The sequence below is a fragment of the Pongo pygmaeus genome, chromosome 9 (assembly GCF_028885625.2).
Source record: "Pongo pygmaeus isolate AG05252 chromosome 9, NHGRI_mPonPyg2-v2.0_pri, whole genome shotgun sequence".
NCBI classification, from domain to species: domain Eukaryota; kingdom Metazoa; phylum Chordata; class Mammalia; order Primates; family Hominidae; genus Pongo; species Pongo pygmaeus.
This window is the reverse complement of record NC_072382.2, coordinates 89,665,987-89,689,019: the sequence shown is the minus strand read 5'-3', so window position 1 is coordinate 89,689,019 and position 23,033 is coordinate 89,665,987. Positions and strand designations below refer to the sequence as shown.

The 23,033-nt window shown below is 37.5% G+C and overlaps 1 protein-coding gene across 4 annotated transcripts in view; it reads left to right on the top strand.

Annotated features, from left to right (window-relative positions):
- GRM5 (glutamate metabotropic receptor 5) overlaps positions 1 to 23,033 on the top strand; it is a 585,961-nt gene that overhangs the window by 470,878 nt on the left and 92,050 nt on the right. For all 4 annotated transcript variants that reach the window (XM_054439378.2, XM_054439376.2, XM_054439380.2 and 1 more), the window contains exons 5-7: positions 6,864 to 7,110; positions 14,870 to 15,038; positions 21,486 to 21,612. In XM_054439378.2, coding sequence (XP_054295353.2) covers positions 6,864 to 7,110; positions 14,870 to 15,038; positions 21,486 to 21,612 — 543 coding nt within the window. The remainder of the gene's footprint in view (positions 1 to 6,863; positions 7,111 to 14,869; positions 15,039 to 21,485; positions 21,613 to 23,033) is intronic.

Sequence of the window (23,033 nt, the reverse complement as noted above, 5' to 3'; positions counted from 1 at the left end):
AGTTAGAATCATCTCAAATTAACAACCTAACATCACACCCAGGAAAGGAAGAAGAACTAGAAAAACAAAAGCCAAACAACATCAAAGCTAGCAGAAGATAAGAAATAATCAAAATCAGAACTGAAATGATTGAAATTGAGATGTGAAAATCCATACAAAACATCAATGAAAACGAAAGTTGGTTTTTTGAAAGATTAAACAATATTGATAGGCTGCTAGCTAGGTTAATAAAGAAAAAAAGAGAAGATCCAAATAAACACAATTAGAAATGACAAAGGGACATTACAACTGACCCCACAGACATACAAAATATCCTCAGAGACTATTGTGAACATCACTATGCACACAAACAAGAAAACCTAGGAGAAATAGGTAAATTTCTGAAAACACCCAGCCTTTCAAGATTGAACCAGGAAGAAATAAAAATTCTGAACAGATAAATAACAAATTGTGAAATTGAATCAGAAATAAAAAGCCTATCAGCCAAAAAATGTCCTGGGCCCAAAAGAATCAAAGCCAAATTCTACCAGATGTTCAAAGAAGAGCTGGTATCAGTCCTACTAAAATTATTCCAAAAATACAAGGAGGAGGTACTCCTCCCTAACTCATTCTACAAAGCCAGCATCATCCTGATATCAAAGCCTGGCAGAGACACAACAATAAAAGAAAACAACAGGCTCATATCCCTGATGAACATAGATGCAAAAATCCTCAAAAAATACTAGCAAACAGAATTCAGAAGCACATGAAAATGTTAATTAACCACCACCAAGTAGGCCTTATTCCTGGGATTCATGGTTGGTTTAACATATGCAAATCAATAAATGTGATTTACCACATCAACAGAAGTAACAAAAACCACGTGATCATCTCAATAGACGCAGAAAAAGCCTTCCATAAAATTCAATATCCCTTCATGTTAAAAACTCTGAACAAGTTAGGCAACAAAGGAACATACATCAAAATAATAAGAGCCATCTATGACAAATCCACAGCCAACATCATACTAAACAGGCAAAAGCTGGAAGCATTCCTTCTGAGAATTGGAACAAGACAAGAATATCTACTCTCTTCATTTGTATTCAATGTAGTACTGGAAATCCTAGCCAGAGCAATTGGGCAAGAGACAGAAATAAAGGGCATCCAAATAGGAAGAGAGGAAGTTAAGCTACTTCTTTTTGCAGACGATATGACTCTATACCAAGAAAACCCCATAGATTGCACCAGAAGGCTTCTAGAATTGATAAACAACTTCAGTAAAGTTTCAGGATACAAAATCAATGTACAAATATCAGTAGCATTTTAATAAACCAATAACGTCCAAGCTCAGAGCAAAATTAAGAACACAATCTCATTTACAATAGCCAAAAATAATAATAAGGAATAAACTAGGAATACAATTTACCAAGGAAGTGAAAAATCTCTGTAGGAATTACAGAACACTGCTGAAAGAAATCAGAGATGACACAAACAAATGGAAAAACATTCTATGCCCATGGTTAGGAAGAATCAATATTGTTAAAATGGCCATACCACTCAGAGTAATTTACAGATACATTGCTATTTCTACCAAACTACCAATTTCATTTTTCACAGAATTGGCAATATGTATCCTAAAATTTATATAGAACCAAAAAGATCTCAAATCAAGCAAAAAGAACAAAGCCAGAGGCATCACACTACCCAACTTCAAACTATACTACCGGGCTACAGCAGCCCAAACAGCATGGTACTGGTAGAAAAACAAACACATAGGCCAGTCAAACAGAATATAGAACCCAGAAACAAAGCCACACATTTACACTCAACTGATCTTCAACAAAGTCAGTAATAACAAACAGTGGGGAAAGGACTTCCTATCCAATAAATGGTGCTGGGATCACTGGCTAGCTTTATGCAGAAGATTGAAATTGGACTCCTACCATTCACTATATGCAAAAATTAACTCAAGATGGATTAAAGACTTAAATGTAAGACCTAAAACTATATAAACCCTAGAAGAAATCCTAAGAAATACCATTCTGATCATTAGCCTTAGCAAAGAATTTATGACTAAATTCCCCAAAGCAATTGCAACAAAAACAAAAATTGACGCATAGAACCCAATTAAGCAAACGGCTTCTGCACAGCAAGGGAAACTATCAGCAGAGTAAACAGACAACCTACAGAATTGGGGAAAATATTTGTAAACTATGTATCCAACAAAGGTCTAATATCCAGAATGTGTAAAGAACTTGACTAAATCAGCAGGCAAAAAACAACCCCATTTAAAATGGGCAAATAATATGACCAGACATGAATCCAACTACTGAGTGTATGCCCAAGGGAAAAGCACTCATTCTACGAAAAAGACACATCCCCTTATATGTTCATCACAGTGCTGTTCACAATAGCAAATACATGTAATCAACCAAGATGCCCATCAGTGGTGGACTGGTTAAAGAATATGTGGTACATATACACCATGAAATACTACACAGCCAAATAAAATCATGTCCTTTGCTGCAACATGGATCAAGCTCAAAACCATTATCCTGAGTGAACTAATGCAGGAATAGAAAACCAAAAACTACATGTTCTCATTTATAAGTGAGAGCTAAACATTGAATACACATGGACATAAATATGGAAATAACAGACACTGGAGACTGCTTGAAGAAGAAGGGTGGTAGGGAGATATGGTTTGGAAGGCTACCTATCAGGAACTATGGTCACTACCTTGGTGACAGGATCATTTATACACCAATTCTCAGCAACACAATTTACCCATGTAACAAACCTGCACATATACCCCTGAACCTAAATAAAAGTCAGAGGAAGAAAAGGGTTAGGACTAGTATTAATGTAGGATTAGGGAGAAAAAGTTAAATAGAAGGGTAGTCTAGAGAAGACAGTTTGTTAATTTAATTCATTCACCAAATATTTATTGGTGGCCAACTGTGTGCCAGAAATTGTTCTAGGCATTGAGTAGAAAACAAAAAAGAAACTATCCGGGCCAGGCGCCGTGGCTCACGCCTGTAATCCGAGCACTTTGGGAGGCCAACGGGGGCCAATCACGAGGTCAGGAGATCGAGACCATCCTGGCTAACACGGTGAAACCCCGTCTCTACTAAAAATACAAAAAAATTTAGCCAGGCATGGTGGCGGGCTCCTGTAGTCCCAGCTACTCGGGAGGCTGAGGCAGGAGAACCGTGTGAACCCGGGAGGCGGAGCTTGCAGTGAGCCAAGATCGCGCCACTGCACTCCAGCCTGGACCACAGAGCGAGACTCCATCTCAAAAAAAAAAAAAAAAAAAAAAAATCCCTGTTTTCATAGAGCTTATATTTTAGTGAGTGGTGTTTGAGACAGCCAATAAGCAAGATAATAAGAGAAATTTATAAAATATGTTAGGTGTTGGTAAGGTGAAAATAATGTCACAAAAGAAGATAGGGAGTGTTGGTGGGGGGAGGTAGAGATGCAATTTAGACAGGATATCCAGAGAACATCTCACAGAGAGGATGATGCCTGAGTAAAGTAATAAATTGGGAAGGAAACATGCTCTGCAACTTGTGAAGCAAGCTCACCAAGCACTGATTACCAACTTGTGTGACAGAACATACTCATATGCAAGTTATGGGAAATGGGTTTATTACTTACAGATAGGCAGCAAAAAACATCAGACACCTAGGACTTATTCTGAGCTGCTCCTCCAAGGCTCAGAAAGCTGCCTAGGGTGGATGGAGTCTCAATTGCATGTAACCCACTTGCATAGCAGATAAGGGACCCTGGAAAGCAGCCTGCCCTGGGTGTTATATCCCAGGGTCACATGACTTACTGTGCTAACTCGTTGAAGGACATGCTGTTCTGGTGAGACTGAAACAGAGCCTAGGCTCTTCTAGCCAGTCTCTCTCTATCTCAGTAAGTTACATTATCAGGCCATCATACAGTTACTGTTGAGAACTACAAGCAAGAAAGGGAGAAAAACCTGGTCAGTCCAAGGCCATCTGGAGAACTGTCCTGCACAAATCTTGTGGGCAGAGCATTCTAGGTAGAAGACACAGCAATTACAAGGGCTCAGAGGCAGGGGCATGCCTAGCATGTTTGAAGATGTGGGAGAAGGTCAGTGTGTCTAGGGCGGAATAATTTATGACAAGAGTATTAAGAGATTGAGTCAAAGGAATAAGGGGTGAAATACCATGAGGCAGGCTCCTGTATGTCTTTGAAGGCCATTGTGAGGACTTTGGCTTTTACTTTTAGTAAAGAGAAAAAAGTCACTGGGAAGTTTGATCACAGGATTGTCATGATCTGACTTCTAGTTAAGGCTATTGTGCTAAAAACAGGCTGGAGTGCAGGGAAGATGGGCAAAAGGAGAAAGTAAGAAACCAGTTAGAAGACTATTGCTGTAATCTAGACAGGAGAGGATATATATTGAGTCTGGTAGAAGTAGATTAGTGCTAAGTAGTCTAATTCCAGATAAATTTTGAAGATAAATCAAATAAGAGTTGTGAAGGTATGAATGAAAAAGAGGAGTCAAAAGTGATACAAAAGTGTTTGACTTGGCAACTAGAATAATGGAATTTCCAGCAGTGTGAGGTAAAATGTGGAAATATGAATCCAGTCTGTGTGGGGAAGGAAATTGTAAGATTTGCCTAGAGTGTAGCCTGGGACCATTGTCTAGTCCTGAGATGGAAGCAGGATTTCCCATCTTACATTATGTCAGAATTCACTATGCCAGTTTCTCTAAGGAGACTCTCTACTGGGGAAATTTAAGGTGTCAGTATTTGGGCCAGCAATCAAGATAGAGATGATAGGCCTCTACAATTTGGGAAGCCATAAAGCAACATACTATTTTTGGAGAGTTGTTGTTGTTTGTTATTGCTGAAAAAAAAAATACACCTTTCTTAAAGAAAACATTTCTTCCAAAATGATAAGCTCTGGCTTTACCTCAGCTCTTTCTTTCACCTATTTTTTTTTTTTTTTTAACCACACTCTTCCTATATGTCTTAACCCTATTCATTCTACAATCACCAGGCCTGGAAATAGATTTCACTTCCTAGACACCTTTGCCGTAATCATGGCCTCTACCACAGGCAGGAACATTTTCTTCTGTCATTGGGATCACTGCATTCCCTCTTAATGAGTTTCCCTGACAGTCCTACTCCTACAGCCCTTTAAACCTTTCTCCACAATGTAGCCAGACTGGTCTTTCTAAAACAGAAATCTGATCATGTCCCTCCCTAGCTTCAACACTTCAATGGAAGCCAAAGCTCTTATCATAAAATGCAGTAATCTTTTTTGTTTGTTTGTTTGTTTGTTTGTTTTGAGGCTGACTGACTTCCCCTCTTGTTGCCCAGGCTGGAGTGCAATGGCGCCATCTCAGCTCACTACAACCTGTACCTCCTAGGTTCAAGCGATTCTCCTGCCTCAGCCTCCTGAGTAGCTGGGATTAAAGGCACATGCCACCACACCCAGCTAATTTTGTGTTTTTAGTAGAGACAGGGTTTCACCATGTTGGCCAGGCTGTTCTTGAACTCTTGACCTCAGGTGATCCACTCGCCTCAGCCTCCTAAAGTGTTGGGATTACAGGCGTGAGCCACCGCACCTAGCCAAAACGCAGCAATCTTAACACGGCTTAAGCATCTCTGCCTTCCCCTACCATTTCAGCTCTCTCCTTTCTCCTACCTCCTACTCTCTGTGCTGGTCATTGATTTCCTTAAAGTCTCCCAAACATAGCATGCTCTATCTTATCTGTTATTCTTCAAAAATGCTTGGACCACTCTTTCTCCCCCTTCATCCAATTGATACTTAGCCTAATGCTCAGCTTCAGAGAGCTTCTGGGTCTGATTCACTATTCAGTCCTGTCTCAACACTTACCAAAACACATTATAATTGCCTGCTTAGATTGATGCTCATCTGCCCTTAGACTCTAAGTAAATGAGAGCAAGAATCACATCTATCTTGTTCAGCATGATGTCCCTCACTCGGAGCAAGTTCTGAGAAGTTAGAAATAACAGGCACTAAGTCCATATTTGTCAAATCAGTCATCAATAAGAAACTTCAGTTCCTTTAGTTCCTTAGTTCCCAAGAACCTTCTATTGGAAGGGATATTTCTCACTACTTTGGGCCTCTATAGATTTTACCTCCACATGTTTTACAGATTTATTATATTCTACCTTTCACTGTATTTACATAATTTCTCTCTGTTATTGGACAAGTTTCTTATGTACAAGCTCCATGTTCAAATCATCTTTTTTTCTCTAGATGATAAATTACACAGCTTTATGTATATTCTGACTCTAATAAATGTTTACTGAATTAATTAATGAATTAAAGGAGTTTAAATGTTATATTTAATAGCTTTCAAATAGGCCAGTTTATAGAGAGCATATGCTTTGAGATTAGAAGTACTGGGTGATAAATCTAAATAGGTAAATTTATATCAGATGGTGGAATATCTAGTATCGCCAGGTAAGAGAACATAATAGTTTAGAAACTGGAGGTTTGTTGAGGATTTCTGAACCAAAAAGGTATATTATCACAGCTCATACTAATGAAATGAATCTGTCCTTAAGATACATTTTATGGTACGGAAATACAGTTCTATCCTGCATTCATACTTAGAGTTTGGTTTTGGAAGAAAGTGGATCTTGCTACTGTTGGTGATTCAGAACTTTTTTCAGAGTTCTGGAAGAAAAACCTGAATACAGAAGACAACTATCAGGCCCATTATGTTGGTACTGTTTCTCAGTGTTACTCATGGTTCTAACTCTGACAAAATTGCTCCAGTGCATTCTCTAGTTACAGGTAACCCATTATTCAGTACCCAGGAATGTCACGACAGTAGATGTGTATCTCAAAGCTATGCTTAATTTGTTTCCCAACAGGTTCTCTGACTCTGAAAACACATCATGTTCAGGATTCCAAAATGGGATTTGTGATCAACGCCATCTATTCGATGGCCTACGGGCTCCACAACATGCAGATGTCCCTCTGCCCAGGCTATGCAGGACTCTGTGATGCCATGAAGCCAATTGATGGACGGAAACTTTTGGAGTCCCTGATGAAAACCAATTTTACTGGGGTTTCTGGAGATACGATCCTATTCGATGAGAATGGAGACTCTCCAGGAAGGTATTGTTACAATTCTCCTCTAGACAGTAGAGACTGAACAACAGCCAACTCTTGATCATGAAATGTCTCTTTCTCTCCTTTGTGGTTAATCTAGGTTTCCTGGTAATGTTTCCCCTTCCCTGACATCCCAAATGAGCAAAGATAGAGAGAAGAAGCCCCATTTCCTGTGGCCAGGAAAAAAGCATTTGTGCTGATGTCCAAAATGTGCTTTGGGAATCATCACATTTCAGAGACCTAAACTAAGAGGCAGGAACCTCACATGATCATAGATAAATATAAACCATCTCTGTGGTTTCTCTGTACATGCTTGTCATGTTATTCCCCATATTCGGATATTTTCTTGTGTAATAGAACTATTCTGAAATAGGAACAATTCGATTTCTGGTAATCCAGAAATAGGGCTGAGGTTCTCTTCTGTTGTTTGCTGTACCTACAGCAAGTGAGTCATAAGTCATATTTTATTTTATTATTCTCCAGCTGGATCACTTTCTTCCTTGTTAAGGACTAAATTGTTTTTTTCCTCTGAAATTTTACCTTTTATTATTTGTAGAGGAACTTGAGGAACATAAACTCATAAGTATAGGTCAGTCCCCAGAGAAATCACTAAGTACCCAGAACTTATCATAATTCACATTTATCTTCTACTCCAAATTCTTAAATTACTCTACACAGTCATTTAAGACTTATAGACACTTTTAATCTATAAGGAATAATGCCATTGAAATGATATTTTGAGTTGTAGCGGGGCTGAGTCTTCACTCAGTCTTGTATCAAAACAGTAGGGTCCTTTGGTCCCTCAGTGCCCTTCTAGCAATAGCTCATACTTAACAACTGTGCTTGGAAAACTGTCTATACACTCTCTTTGTAGTTGACCCTGCCAAGAGGTTTCATGAATCCTCAACAATTCACACCACACGTGCCCACACATTCTGTCAGCAACCTTGGTTTATCACACTTCTACATTCTAAGATGAGCTGGAGCTTATCCCAAATGCAGCTGTTACTATTTCACATGCCAGACTTATAAGTGATAGCTAGTTTCAGGTCATACAGCCAAATGAAAACCTAGGTTTTATTTTTTTTTCTATTCCAGAGACTTGAAGAATATTGCTATAACTAGGCTGTTTGCCAAAATAAGCTGAATTTTCACATGTTGTTTTCTACTTTTTGGCTCTTCCGTATATCCATGAAGGAAAAAATACAAGCATTTTCTCAGGGCCAAACAAAACTTCATAGTTGTAAATCTTTTAAGGGCAGGCTGACCAATGAGCTCAGTCTTTAGGCTCAGGTCAAGGCCTGGGCTCAGATATCTGCACATGAATTTATTATACCCATGTGCATCTCTAGAGTTCTGACATCAGCTTAGGACTTGCTGATAGAATCTGATGACTGTAGCTCCACCAATTCAAGAGTTTTTATGTCAGGTACCCAAACCATTCCACAAACCAGGGAGGGAGGAGATGCCTCAGAAGGTCCGGCTCTATTCCAATGGGAAACCTTGATGGATCTGGCAGAACATCGCTGCCTTATTCATAATCATCCAAATATGTTGTAAGTGGTTCTTAATCTTTTTTTGGAACAATCATCCCTTCAAGACTCAGACAAAATGTATAGATATTCTTTCAAGAACAACATACTTAAAATTTTGCAAACAATTTCTGGGAATTCAGGATTGCTTTGAGTCTATCCTTGCACTACTAGGTTTGAGTATAACATTAACCCATGAATAAATTATCAGAGTTGGCCTCTAAGGGCATGAAGCAGACTCAGGAAAAGGTGAATTACCACCTTTTGTTTCTCCAAATAATCCAGTTACATTTACAAAAAAAATTATAACTAGCATATATTGAGCGTGTGTTCTGAGCCAAACACTAAGCCAAGTGTTCTACTTTTTAATCCTATGAGGTAAGTAATGTTACCATTCTTTTTTCCAGCTAAAGAAAACCAAGGCTTAGAAAAGTTCAATGACTTGCCCAAAAACACAATCTAGTAAATGATAGAGTCAAAATTTTAACTCTGTCTCCTGGGCTTCAACTTCTAACCTTATACAACAGCCTGACAATTAATCAACCAGGATCAAAATTTTAAAGACACTGTATTCTGAGAAAATTTCTTTGTAGACATTAGGTTGTTATTTTTGTGGGGTAAAAGCATTCTGCCAGATCAAAGGCATTCCTGGCTGAGTGAGAAAGCAAAAGATCCTGGGGTGATTAAGGAATCCTCTACAATTCCAGAGTTACAAGTGGAGGATCCTAAACAGAGGAAGCTGAGAGAGATGGCAACTCACTCTGGCACACACTTGCAGACTGTTAGAACGCACGTTTTAATCATTGTTTTTAAATCTCGCATCTGATTAGTCTACTATCAGTACCCAATGGTCTAATGAAAACCACGGTGCCAGGTGTTACAGAACCCAGAATTTTTGAATTTACAAAAGCCTACACAATCATATAATGCCCCTAACATAATATGTAACAGCACTCTCTAATAAACACATTAATATTTCTGCAGCAAAACATATGAATATTCACATTAATTGTGATAAACAAGACTATAAATAGCCTCATTTAGTTCCAGTCACATTTCATCCCTAGATAAAGTTCAGGTAATGTCATGTTTTGCTGCCAAGTGAGTTAAAAAAAAAAAAAAAAAAAACAATTTTCAGAGCTCTAAAGATTTCACAATTACAGATAAGAAATATGGACCTTTACCATTTTACCATTAACAGACTAGATCACCAGTCATCAGTCATCAAACTATGATCTGCAGACCACATGGAGTCTGCTGCTTGTTTTTATAAGATAGGTTTTTTGGAACCCAGTCACATTCATTTATTTAGGTGCTATAGCTGCTTGTACACGACAATGGCAGAGGTGAGTAGAAACCATCTCAAAGCCCAAAATATTTACCATACGTCCCCTCACAGCAAAAGTTTGCTAATCTCCGGTTTAGGGACTGCATTGAGAATTAAAGTTTAAGATGCGTCGCTGCCACCTGGAATTGACCATAATAGGCAGAGGAAACATGGACACCCAATGTTAGACTGAGTACAACTAACTAATTAAAGCAAAAAACTAAAACATTGTATTGTGGGGTTTGTAAGTATATGGGTGCAAAGTATTTGAAAACAATGGCAAAAATGAAAAAGAATTTGAAATTGCACAAGGCCAAATTTCTTATATTTTACATTAAGTGACTCAATATTAAGTAGAATAAAAATGCATATTGTAATCTCTTGAGCAACCACAAAAATTTTAATACAAAGAGGAGTATTTAAAAGCCAATAGAGAGATAAGAAAGAACAAAAGAGAGAAAAAGAATGAGAGAGAGAGAGAAAGAAAAAAAGAAAGAAAGAGAGAGAAAGAAAGAAAGAAAGAAAAGAAAGAAAAGAAAAGAAAAGGCCCAAAATAGGGCAGGAAAGAAAGAACAGAGGAGCACAAACAGATGCGGTAAATAGAAAATATGAGGCTAGAATAGTAGAAATGGCCGAGAAGGACTTTGTGTGCACGCGGATTCTTGATGTATGTCTCTGCTCATAGAAACAGATGTTCTGCTTCAATGTCCAGATTTTCCTGGTAAAAAATCTGTGTCATAAGAAACAAAGAGACATGCCCAAGGTTGCATAGTCAATTAAATAACAGGGCAAGGACATATGCAAATCTCAGGCACAATCATCAAGTAAAAATTTACCTTCTTTTTTTTTCTTATATTACATTTGAAATGGTTCAATGTATTAATATATAGTATAAAAGTGTTGCATTATGAGGTGCCATTCACGTGTTTGGTCTAACTAACTCTGTGATCTCTCATTACTCTGTGATTATCCAACCCCAAAGGCACAGATCATTGTAATTGCTTTGTTGTATGGGCCAGGGTTTGGGAGTATCTATTATGCCAACCCACAGATAATTTAGCACACATTTAAGAATTTTTAACAAAAGCACCTTAGCATCGGAATTATAGATTGAAAGAGCCTTAGGACCCACATAAATGCAATACTCTTCAGTCTTCTCCAAATGATCTTTCACTTTCTCTAATAACAACCCTGTTTCAGCCCCTTGAATAAATCCCTCATTATCATCCGAAGACAATCTTCTCTAATTTTCAGAGTTCTAGCCATTTAGAAAGTTCCTTATTTCTGTTCAATTGAAACCTGACTTTCTCAAGTTTACCTTAAGTGCTTTAATAGAACTTTTTGTTGTTGTTATTGTAACATATTTTGTTTATTTTGATTTTGAGCAATATATAAAATTTATTTTTAAAATTATTTAGAATATTCTATGTTTAAATTGTGGCTGGTTAAGGAAGAGCAGACATGAGGAGGTAGAGAGTAAGGGGAAGGAAGGGACAGGTATTAAAGAAGATAAATTACATATACAAACACACTGTGCAGAGAAAAACATTTCAGAAGCAGAGAAATATAGAAACCAAGAGGTGCAATGAGAAAGAAAGGCCGGGGGAGGGTGAGGGAAGGGGAGGGAGAGGGGGAAGGGGTGGGAGGGAGGGAGAGGGGGAAGGGGTGGGAGGGAGGGAAAGGGTAAGAGGGAGGGGGGAAGGGGGGAAGGGAGAGGGGGAAGGAGTGGGGGGGAGGGAGAAGGGGAAGGGGTGGGGGGAGGGAGAGGGAGAAGGGGTGGGGGGAGGCAGAGGGGGGAGGGAGAGGGGGAAGGGGTGGGGGGGAGGGAGACGGGGAAGGGGTGGGGGGAGGGAGAGGGGGAAGGGGTGGGGGGAGGGAGAGGGGGAAGGGGTGGGGGGAGGGAGGGGGAAGGGGTGGGGGGAGGGAGGGGGGTAGGGATAGGGGGGAGGGAGAGGTAGAAGGGGGAAGGGGGAGAGGGAGAGGGAGAAGGAGCAGGAGGAAGAGGGAGAAGGAGCAGGAGGAAGAGGGAGGAGGAGGATTGAGGAAGAAGAGAAGGAGGAGGAGATACATGGGAGGAAGGGGATGGGAAGGAGAAAAAAGAAACTGGGCTGGAGATTTATATTAAAATGTCTTGTGATTGGAATGACACACTAATCTTTGCTTCTGACACTGAATATGTGCAAGTTGGATCTTTACTAAAGCCATCAAAAACAAAGAGCACACTGAATTACTGTTTTTTTGTTTTCTTTTGAGACAGAGTCTCACTCTGTCGCCCAGGCTGGAGTGCAGTGGCGCGATCTAGGCTCACTGCAATCTCCGCCTCCGGGGTTCACGCCATTCTCCTGCCTCAGCCTCCCAAGTAGCTGGGACTACAGGCGCCTGCCACCACGCCCGGCTAATTTTTTGTATTTTTAGTAGAGACGGGGTTTCACCATGTTAGCCAGGATGGTCTCGATCTCCTGACCTCATGATCTGCCCGCCTCAGCCTCCCAAAGTGCTGGGATTACAGGCGTGAGCCACCGCGCCTGGCCTCCTGTTATTTTATTGGAAAACAAAATACAGTCTTCTAGATTGAATCATGGCTAAAGATTGCAAGAAGCCATTATGTCTTTTGATTCTTAACTAAAAGTTACATAAGAGTATGTTTTAAACATTCACTTTATTTTCCTTTTGTTGGAGAATAAAAGCTATATTCTATCTCTGAAAATTAAAAGGGCTCATACCAATTCACAAGTGAAGGGGAGAATATTCTTTTGTGGAGACATATTATCTATTTCTTTTTTTAGTGTACTAAAAAAAGATTTTTAAAGCAATGTTCTATTTTCACAGCTTAAGCCGTGAGTGATAATATCTCTTTGTGTTTGCCTTGTATTAAGAAACAATGACCAGAAATCTAAAGGCTAATTCCAAAGGGAGAGTTCATTGTCTCTAATGTAATTATAACAAGTTTATTGAGTTCAATTGAAATTAAAGTTTAACTTTCCTTAAAACAAGTTCCCTGTCAAATATGATTTTCCAATCTATAGAGTTTTCATGTTTATTTTTCAAAAACTGGATCCCTTTACTTTTTACCATTTGTCATACATAAAACAAAGAGGCATGGATATAGAGATAAAAGCCTTACAATATAAATTGGTTCAAATTTTTATAATATTGAAGCAAGGAAAATATGATCTCTTAGCTCTACCCAGGATTTGGAGCAGTACCCAGGATTTGGAGCAGTCTAGTAAGGAAGAAGGAACTGCAGACTTGAAATCTAAAGGCTTGGTTTAGGTCCCAGCTCTGATGCTTACATACTCTGTAATCTGTACTAATTAACATCACTGAGCTTCAGTCCGTTATCTGTAAAATTAACAGTATGAACTAAACTTTTCAGACTTAAGAATTGCTAGAAACAGAGTTGATAGCTCATTTTTGAGTAAGGAATGACACCCACATATTTCTTCAAATTATCAGCAGCAAAGAAACAAGTCTGAGACTGACATTTCTCTTTCTCCCGTCCTACAATCTTCAAAGGTTATTTGCTCATAGAAAGTCACCCTTTGAATACTTAAAGCTCATATATTTGAAGTAGCCAATGACATAACACATGAGTTCTTTTTACTTCAGTGTTCTGTGCTCTAATATCTCAACTCATTGCATGCACAGAGGCCACAGGATAATTGTGACCAAGAGGGAAGGAAAGTATCCTATAAATTGGTATTTTTGATTTAGAAGTAGAATTTAGACAGTTACACCAAATTGTTACCGACTGCAGGAAAATCCTCAAGTTACTGAACAACCAAAAAAACAAGAATGAGGTAAAAAAAAAAAAAGACTACAGTAAAAAATGTGACTGGGGGTGAAAACAGAATGGCATCATTTTATAACATAGGTTTCAATAAATTGATGCCAGTTTTGTTCTCAGTATTTCTGTACAGAACATTGGTTTGTGTATAGTAATCTCATCACTTGAATCCAAAAGCGAGAACATTTTCCGTTCATATCAATTTCCAGATAGCTACACATGCTGAGCATAGGAAGTTGGAGGAGGCATTTATATGTCTATCTGTCAGTACTATAAGTCCTGAGGGGGTAAACTGTATAAAATACTATGTGAACACAGTGTGTACCTGAGACATACCTGAAGAAACTGAGATAGTGGTGATATTGCTTATCCAATATCCTCAAATTGGAAAATTATTTCAGAGATTCTTCTCTAGAAATGAGCTTACTTATAAGAAAAGGCTTGTAAGTTAGCACATTGATTTTCTCTTTTTACATTTCTATCCACATACTCAAAAAACAATAGCTAGCAAAGGCTGAGAACTCACAAGGAACTACTCTCTTCCAGGATTTTTACATTGCATGAGGTGCTTTAGAAGCTATTTTCAAACTTTTTTAAACGTCACTCTCAAAATTATCTTTGTACAATGAATTTAGCCATTGATAATGGGCAAAGTAAGAAAGGTAAAATGAGTCTGTTTGTAAATTATCCCTATATCCCCTAAAGCTGAAAATAAGATGAAAGATTTACAAAATTTCTCACTTGGTTAGTAAATGTAAGTTTTATCATTTTACTTGAATACAGACAAAAACCTTTCTATCTTTTGTAGAAGCCTAACAGTAGTACTTGTTTAAACTTCTTGAAGTTATTTCGAAACTGTCTTTCATCCTGCTGAGGTCAAGTCACCTTCTCACATGGGATTACTTTCTATTTCAGGTGTAAGCTTGAAAGTACAAAAATGGTCTGTGCAGAGAAAGTGAAATCGACAGATTTTTTTTGTTATTCTAAGTGTACTGTCATAGAAAATTCCAGTGTTACTTATATGACAGTAGACACATTTTTGGGAATAAAATATATTGCCTTTTCAAAGCTGAATATTTACATCTTAAGCTGCATAATTATCATATTCTTATTCCTAAGGTATGAAATAATGAATTTCAAGGAAATGGGAAAAGATTACTTTGATTATATCAACGTTGGAAGTTGGGACAATGGAGAATTAAAAATGGATGATGATGAAGTATGGTCCAAGAAAAGCAACATCATCAGATCTGTATGCAGTGAACCATGTGAGAAAGGCCAGATCAAGGTAAAATGGAATCTATGTTTCTTTCATTTTTGTTGTAAATTCAACAGTGTTAATTATCCTTGGCTATTTTTAAAGATTTCAGACACTTATTTTACTTTTTATATTGTAAGCTTCTAATGTCAGAAATTCTTACTCATTCCTTGTGAAATCCCATGTGCAACTCACAATAGTCTTATTAGTTGGTTTGATTGAACCAGTTGATGAGTCATGTTTTCCCACACCCTTTCTGCTCATACAAGCCTTTAAAGACATAACTTCCTGGGAATAAAGTTTACAGTTAGAAAAGACACTAATTCTAATTTATTTAATAAATATTCATCAAATGTTTATTAATATAATAGTTAATATTGATTAGGCAAAAATCAATAAGACACGCTTTATTGTCAGAAGACTTACAGTCTATGTGAGAAAATATCATGGACACAGATAAGCAATATCATGTAAAATGTGATGATTTCGTTAAGAAAGAAAAGAAGAGGGCTATATAAGTTTGCACAAAAGGGATAGAGATATTTCTACTGAATAAAATGTCAAACATTGGACCATAGAAAATGAGTATGATTTCAGCGAGAGAACATTTACATAGAAAGAACAGTAAAAGAAAAGGGACAAAAGTGGTCAATTGAAGACTGTCCAGCAACAAGTGAATAATCCAGAGTGCAATGCTCTAAATGGTTATTATAAAAGAGAAAGTTGAAATAAGTTGAACCCAGATTTGTGGAGAGTTTTGAACATCATACTAAATACATAGAACTTAATTTCTATTAAACTGGGGTCAGAGAATAATTTTGACCAAGATACTGGCATAAGTTGAGCTGTGGTAAGGAAGATGAATAAATAGATTTATAAAACAAGAAAGAAGAGACAAGTTAGAAGGATGCTGTGATAGTGGTAACAAGGCCTTGAATTAGGGAAGAAATAGAACGGAAAGGGGCCAGAAGACATATTTGGAGAAAACATTTGTAGATTCAGTCAGGCTGACAACCAATTTGATGTCGAGTTGTGGAAGATAAAGAAGTCAACACAATCAACTGAAATTCTAAGTGTTAGTAACTATAAGGTTGCATTTCCAGGGATAGAAAAATGAGGATGGCCTTAGAGAAAAGACAATTGGTTACTTTGGGGGCATGTTGGTTTTAAAATAGCCATCCAGTGATTAAAAGCTTGGTCTAGAGCAATGAAAAATAAAGCTAAGAATACAGATTTAGGAATTGATTGAATAGAGTTAAAGTTGAAGCTATTAAAATAAATAAAATTGCAGAACCTAAAAGTGTAAATAAAAAATAAATACGGATCAAGAATATACCTTGGAGAATTTCTGCTTTCAAAGTATAAAAAAGGAAGAAAAGGTAGAGGCTGAGCAGCAACAGGTACAGAGAGAGAGACAACCAGAGAGCACACTGTCACATAAGATGGTAGTCAGTGGAAGAGAAAGGTCAAGGAAGAGGAACAATGAGGGAAAGGCATGAAAATTGAGGGTTCACCCTTCATCTGGGCCTGCCAGATTGAACAGAATGTAATGGCAATTGAGTATCAAGATGAATGGATAAAGAAAATGTAGTATATCTACATAATAGAATACTATTCAACCATAACAAAGAATGAAATCCTGTCATTCACAGCAACGTGGACAGAACTGGAGAACAGAATGTTAAGTGAAATAAGCCAAGGACAGAAAATTAAACATCACGTGTTCTCACTTATATGTGCAAGATAAAAAATGTTGATCTCACAGAAGTAAAAATTAAAACAGAGCATACTAGACGGTAGGAAGGGAAGGAGGAAGAGAGGGATAGGCAGAACTTTGTTAAACGAAGCAAAATCACAGCTAGATAGGAGGAATAAATTCTAGTGTTCTTTAGCACTGTAGGATGAATATAGTTAAAAGTAATCTATAGTTTCAAATAGCTAGAAGGAGGATACTGAACATTCCTAACATGAAGAAATAATAAATATTTGAGATGATGGCTATGCTAATTAACCTGATCTGATCGCTATACATTATGTGTATCAAAACATCACTATGTAACCCATAAATATGTACAATTATTATGTGTCAATTGAAAAAAATAAAGAGTATAAGAAAAAGAAGTATGTGATAAAAAAGCATGTAAGGGATAATTTGGTAATTTGAGGACATTAAAAAATTACTCTTAGGCTAAAGAAGATGTGGCCACACTTACAGGAAATGAAAATTCAATGAAGGAAGAGAAGACAAAGATATAATAAACAGGGAGTTAGGGCAGCTATTGATATGCAATGCCATAGGGAAAAATGACATCAAAATAATTTATTTGCTAATCAAAGAGTTCTTGGAGCACTACCATACCACATTTCAGGCAATGTATTCCTAGAGCCATTGGACTTGGTGTTTTCAATCAACCTTACCTTCACTCTGTTTAGAAGACATTTCATGTGTTTTTTCATCTGTGATTAAGACTGAAACTGAAATATTTTAATACTGATAGTAAGGCCCTGAAAGGGTAGGTCTGAAGATTTGGAAAGCATAAGACCAGAAAGAAGAAAGATAAGGTAAATGAAGATAAAAATAAATTCATTAATGTCTGCTAAATGGCTCAAAATATTAGATATCTGAAATTTTCTGTATGTCTTGTTATGGTATATAGCAAGAGCTGGTAAACTGTGGCCCACAGACTAAATCTGACCTACTACCTGTCTTTGTAAATAAAGTTTTATTAAAATACAGCCAAGCTCATTTGTGTATATATTCTCCATGGCTACTTTCCTGCTACAGTGGCAGAGTTGGATAGCTGAGTTGCTGAGTTGCAATGGAGACTGTATGGCCCAAAGCCTAAATATTTACAATTTGGTCCTTTGTACAAAATAATGTTTGCTAACACTTGTTATATCAAGACAAAAGAGGTTTCCACCTTGGCCAATTATCTTGCAGTTAAACTCTTCATTGTGAGGGGTTTAAATTCATGTACAATTATTTACATATCCACCAAGAATATCAATATGCATAATTTCCAGTGCTTCCTGTAGAAAGATTACACAGTGTAAATTACCACATAATTTTTGTTTATTTTTGACCCTTCACAGCAATACATTTTGAAAATGTAACTTCTAGGGCCGGGCGGGGTGGCTCACGCCTGTAATCCCAGCACTTTGAGAGGCCGAGGCGGGCGGATCACAAGGTCAGGAGATCGAGACCATCCTGGCTAACATGGTAAAACTCCGTCTCTACTAAAAATACAAAAAAATTAGCCAGGCGAGGTGGCAGGAGCCTGTAGTCCCAGCTACTCCGGAGGCTGAGGCTGGAGAATGGCGTGAACCCGGGAGGCGGAGCTTGCAGTGAGCTGAGATCGCGCCACTGCACTCCAGCCTGGGTGACAGAATGAGACTCCGTCAAAAAGAAAGAAAGAAACAGAGAAAGAGAAAAAGAGAGAGAGAGAAGGAGGGAGGGAGGGAAGGAAGGAAGGGAAAATGTAACTTCCAACGCAGATTTTTTTTTTTTTTTTTTTTTTTGAAACGGAGTCTCGCTCTGTCTCCAGGCTGGAGTGCAGTGGCACAATCTCGGCTCACTGCAACCTCCGCCTCCCGGGTTCAAGTGATTCTCCTGCCTCAGCCTCCAGAGTAGCTGAGATTACAGGTGCGCACCACCACACCTGGCTAATGTTTTTGTATTTTTAGTAGAGGCGAGGTTTCACCATGTTGGCCAGGATGGTCTCAATCTCCTGACCTCGTGATCCACCCACCTCAGCCTTCCAAAGTGCTGGGATTACAGGCGTGAGCCACCGTACCCAGCCTATTATCATATTTTTAATACTGGTTATTTTGTGATAATATTTGCTTAGTCCTTTTTTAAAAATCCCAAACTCCGTTTTCCTAACCAGATGTCATTTTTACTCTATTAAATATACAATTTACAAGATTTTCTTAATATGGTTTAAGGTTGTAACGGCAATTTCATTCATGATACCAACATCTCATGGCATTGTCCAGAATTTGTAAACTTAGTTTCCATGAAAGGGTTTAGTCTAGTAAAGGTTCAGATATGTTATATATTGTTATTCATAAAGAAAGCACCGCTGGGTGGGTGCAGTGGCTCATGAGTATAATTTCAACATTTTGGGAGGTTGAGGTGGGAGAATCCCTTGAGCTCAGGAGTTCAAGATCAGCCTAGGCAATTTAGTGAGACCCCATCTCTTCAAAAAAATAAGAAACAAAAGTAATTGGGCATGGTAGCACACATCTGTAGTCCCAGCTATTCAAGAAGCTGAGGTGGGAGGCTCTCTTGGGCTGGGGAGGTCAAGGCTGCCATGAGCCAAGATGGCGCCACCGCACTCCCAGCCTAAGCAACAATGAAAGACTCTGTCTCAAAAAATAAAATAAATAAAAAAGAAAGCACCACTACTTCCAGAATGTTAAATTGCCATGAAAGAGAATTGTCACTACCTCGTGTTCAAAATAAATGTGAAACAGAACATAAAATATGAAAACATAAAACAGTTTCTAAATGATCAGAGGAAAACATATTAAGTTATCACTATTGATTCAAAAAGAGATTGTAATATTGGAATTCTTCTTGGAAAAGGGCATGAACTTATTTTAATAAACACCTGAAATTCACAAACCAATGAAAACTGAACCATAAGAAATCAAGGTATTTCTAGTGGGGGGAAATGCAGCTGCTTTTATTTGCTAATCCCTGCTAAGGTCTGAAAGACACTCCTTCAGCTTTGCAATATGCCTGTTTGCATTACAAAATCTAATAATTGTTCAAGGATGGTTTTGCCAAGTGTGGTATACCTTGAAAATGAAATTCTTCATTTCTGTATATGGACATTTATGTGCATATTATTAATGAAATGGGTAACATTATTAGAGTGTTCTACACTTTACAAATCACTGTGTTGTTTTATGTAATCCTAAGGAAATCCTATAAGGTAGATATTATTATCGTAAAAGCAATAGGTCCAGTTAAAAGAAACTGAGCATTCGCTGGAGGACTGCTCAAGGCTGCACAACTACTTAGTGGCTATAAATAAGACTAGAACCCTGGTGCTACTTGATTCCCAAGCCAGTGCTCTTTCCCCTGCATCTTTCAAAATATCACGCAGTCTATCTTCCAATAAGACTCAATGTTTATAAGCAAGAGCATTTGAAGTCCAACATACATTGTTTGATCCCTCATTTACCCTAACATGCTATGTGAGCTAACTTTACCTTAGTTTTCTCCCCTAAGAAAATAAAAAAAACAAACCAGCTACTTCATACAGAGCTGTTCTAATGTTTTAATGGGATAACAGTATGTGACAAGTACTAAAGAGCCTGGAAATAGTCGATATTATTATGAAGAATACTTTAATCAGGTCTAAGGAGCACTTTTGCCTCTCTTATTTAGTTACTTTAGGGAAAAGCTATTTCAGGCCCTTTTGCCGTTATTCCCTGCTTGTATTGTTGTAGTTTTAAGAGTCAATACGAGAAATACTACAAAAATGTAAGAAACAGTTGTCAGCTTACAATTATATTTGGCTATAGGTATCTAGCTGATGTTATTATCAAAGGTCATTACTAGAGTCAGCATCTAAGACTAGAAATATAAAGTGCAATCATTACTGTGTCTGGTCATTGCTGAATATTAATCACAGTTTTAATTATTTAAAAGAACATTTAATGAATGCTGTCTATTCCGGAGAGGCTTTTCATGCACCAATGGTGGGGAAGAAAAGGTACATCTATTTCGAAAGAATAACATCTGTGACTCTTTCAACTGTTAAATTATTTCAATTATTTTCCATTACCTTAAAAAAGTCAAATAGATTAAGAGGTATATAATAGTCTCAGTGACCTCATCTACCTTCAAACAAAACAAAGCTACCAAAATAGGAAAGAATGGGCTGAATTGTTGAATCAGATTTTTAGTAGAAAGAGATCAAGAGATCATCTCCAGGAAAATCTTAATCTTTTGCTTTGTTCTACCCAATACAAACTCCTAATTATTTTTATCAATATGGACAGATTTTAGAAGATTAGGAAATATACAATGTTTTTTGCCCACAATTATTCAACTAATGGAGGGAAGGAAGCTAAAGTAAATCCAGGGAGCAGAAGTTCTTAACTTAAGGAAAGGAGAAGCAGAGCAGATCCTGGGGTGAATTCAGTTATGTGTATGTACATATGAGCACAAGCACAGGTACTTAATTAAATACAGGTTTCCAAGGCTAATTATCCAAAGACTTGCATTTAATTTAATTCTTTATCCTGCCACCAGCTAACTTTATGATGTTGGACTTGTTTAAACTCAGCCTTACTTTCTTTAATTATAAATTAAGAATATTAACAATTGTACTGCTTATCTGATAACATTTAAAATAATGTATGCGAAAGGCCTTTCTGCTTTGCAAAACAGCACATTGGAATATAGAATTGTTGGATTTTTATCTATGCAAAAAAAATCTAAATTTCAAATATTTGCCTTAGGTGATCCGAAAGGGAGAAGTCAGCTGTTGTTGGACCTGTACACCTTGTAAGGAGAATGAGTATGTCTTTGATGAGTACACATGCAAGGCATGCCAACTGGGGTCTTGGCCCACTGATGATCTCACAGGTAATCTATCACAATCTCACCACATATAAATTAACTGAAAAAAGATGCAGACGTGGGAGAGGGGGGTCACATCCCCAAGCATTACTCATCTTGGGTAGTCTTATTTATGGAACAAATAATTTCCTTGGGAACACAAGCTCCCCAAAGTCTGAGCTACTTATTCAAATCTTCAGATCTCTGGAAGAGAGCTGCCTATATGTCCGTCTTCACTCCAAAATTAGATCAGAATTCCTAGCTTGTCTACTGGGCATTCTTCCCTCATTCCCAGAAGTTCCTAAATAGGGTCCCAGTTACGTGTGTCATTTTAGGTGAAGAGAAAGAAGTTTTAGCCAGTGAGGAAAATATGTCATGACATATCCAAGAACAAAAAGGTATCACTGAATTGGGCAGAATGTCATCTAAAGTTCTCTTCTTCTCTTAATTGTTTTTATTAATTGAAATAGGAGTCCCCAACTAATAAGTTTTTAAGTATTGTTGGCACAGGGCAAGACTTGATTTTACTTATTTTTTTTCTTTTTTGTTTTGTTTTGGCTTTTGCTTCTTTGTGCCAACAGATGTTAAAGAATATGTCATCATGTTCTCCAGTCTATATTTCATAGTCTTTTCTAATTTTTACAATATATAAACAGAATATGATTCCTTTCATACTGTCTTCCAATTTTTCTTCAATAAACATTTATTAAATGCGCTCATGTGCTTATTTTCCTACCACTAAAATAAAAATATAGAAATAAAAGTACTACCTCTATCTTAATGAAGTTCACAGATTAATAAAGGAGGCAAAAAAGTAAAAATATGATTACAATATAATAAGAGGACATAGATTTATAGACATGGGAGCATGAGGAGGGCACCCATGAACTGAGTATACAAGAAAAAGAGGAAAAAAGGCTTGCAGGCAGAGAGCCCTCCATGTGGTATGTCAGGTTGTCTAGTGGTTTTAGAATTCAGATGGATTTAGCACAAAACTTCTAGAGGCTAGAAGATCATAAAGTCATCAGTGTTAGACCCCATCCCTCCCAGGACGAATGATTTTATTCATAGTAGTTGTATTCACTTATTTCAAAAGTCCAGTTATTAAAAATTCCATGATCCTGGGTCTTTCAAGACAGCTCACCTTTTTTTGGTTAAGCTCACCTTTTTTTTTCTTAAAAAAAAAAAATCTAATTTAATAAAACATCCAAGTGCCTTTTGATTGCATTTTCATCTTATTTTCGCCATTAGACTATGAGCTTTCTGATGCTCTTATTCATCCTGTTTTCCCCAGAGCTGACTCAGTGCTAAACACAAAGCCTTCAATAAATTTTGTTGAATAGATGATCTGTAGTGTGCCCGTGTGCACACACACAGTAAAAATGCCAAAAAGAAAAAAAATACTCTGATTGGTTTTCTTGAAGAAGGGTGTGGAGCAGTATTCCTAT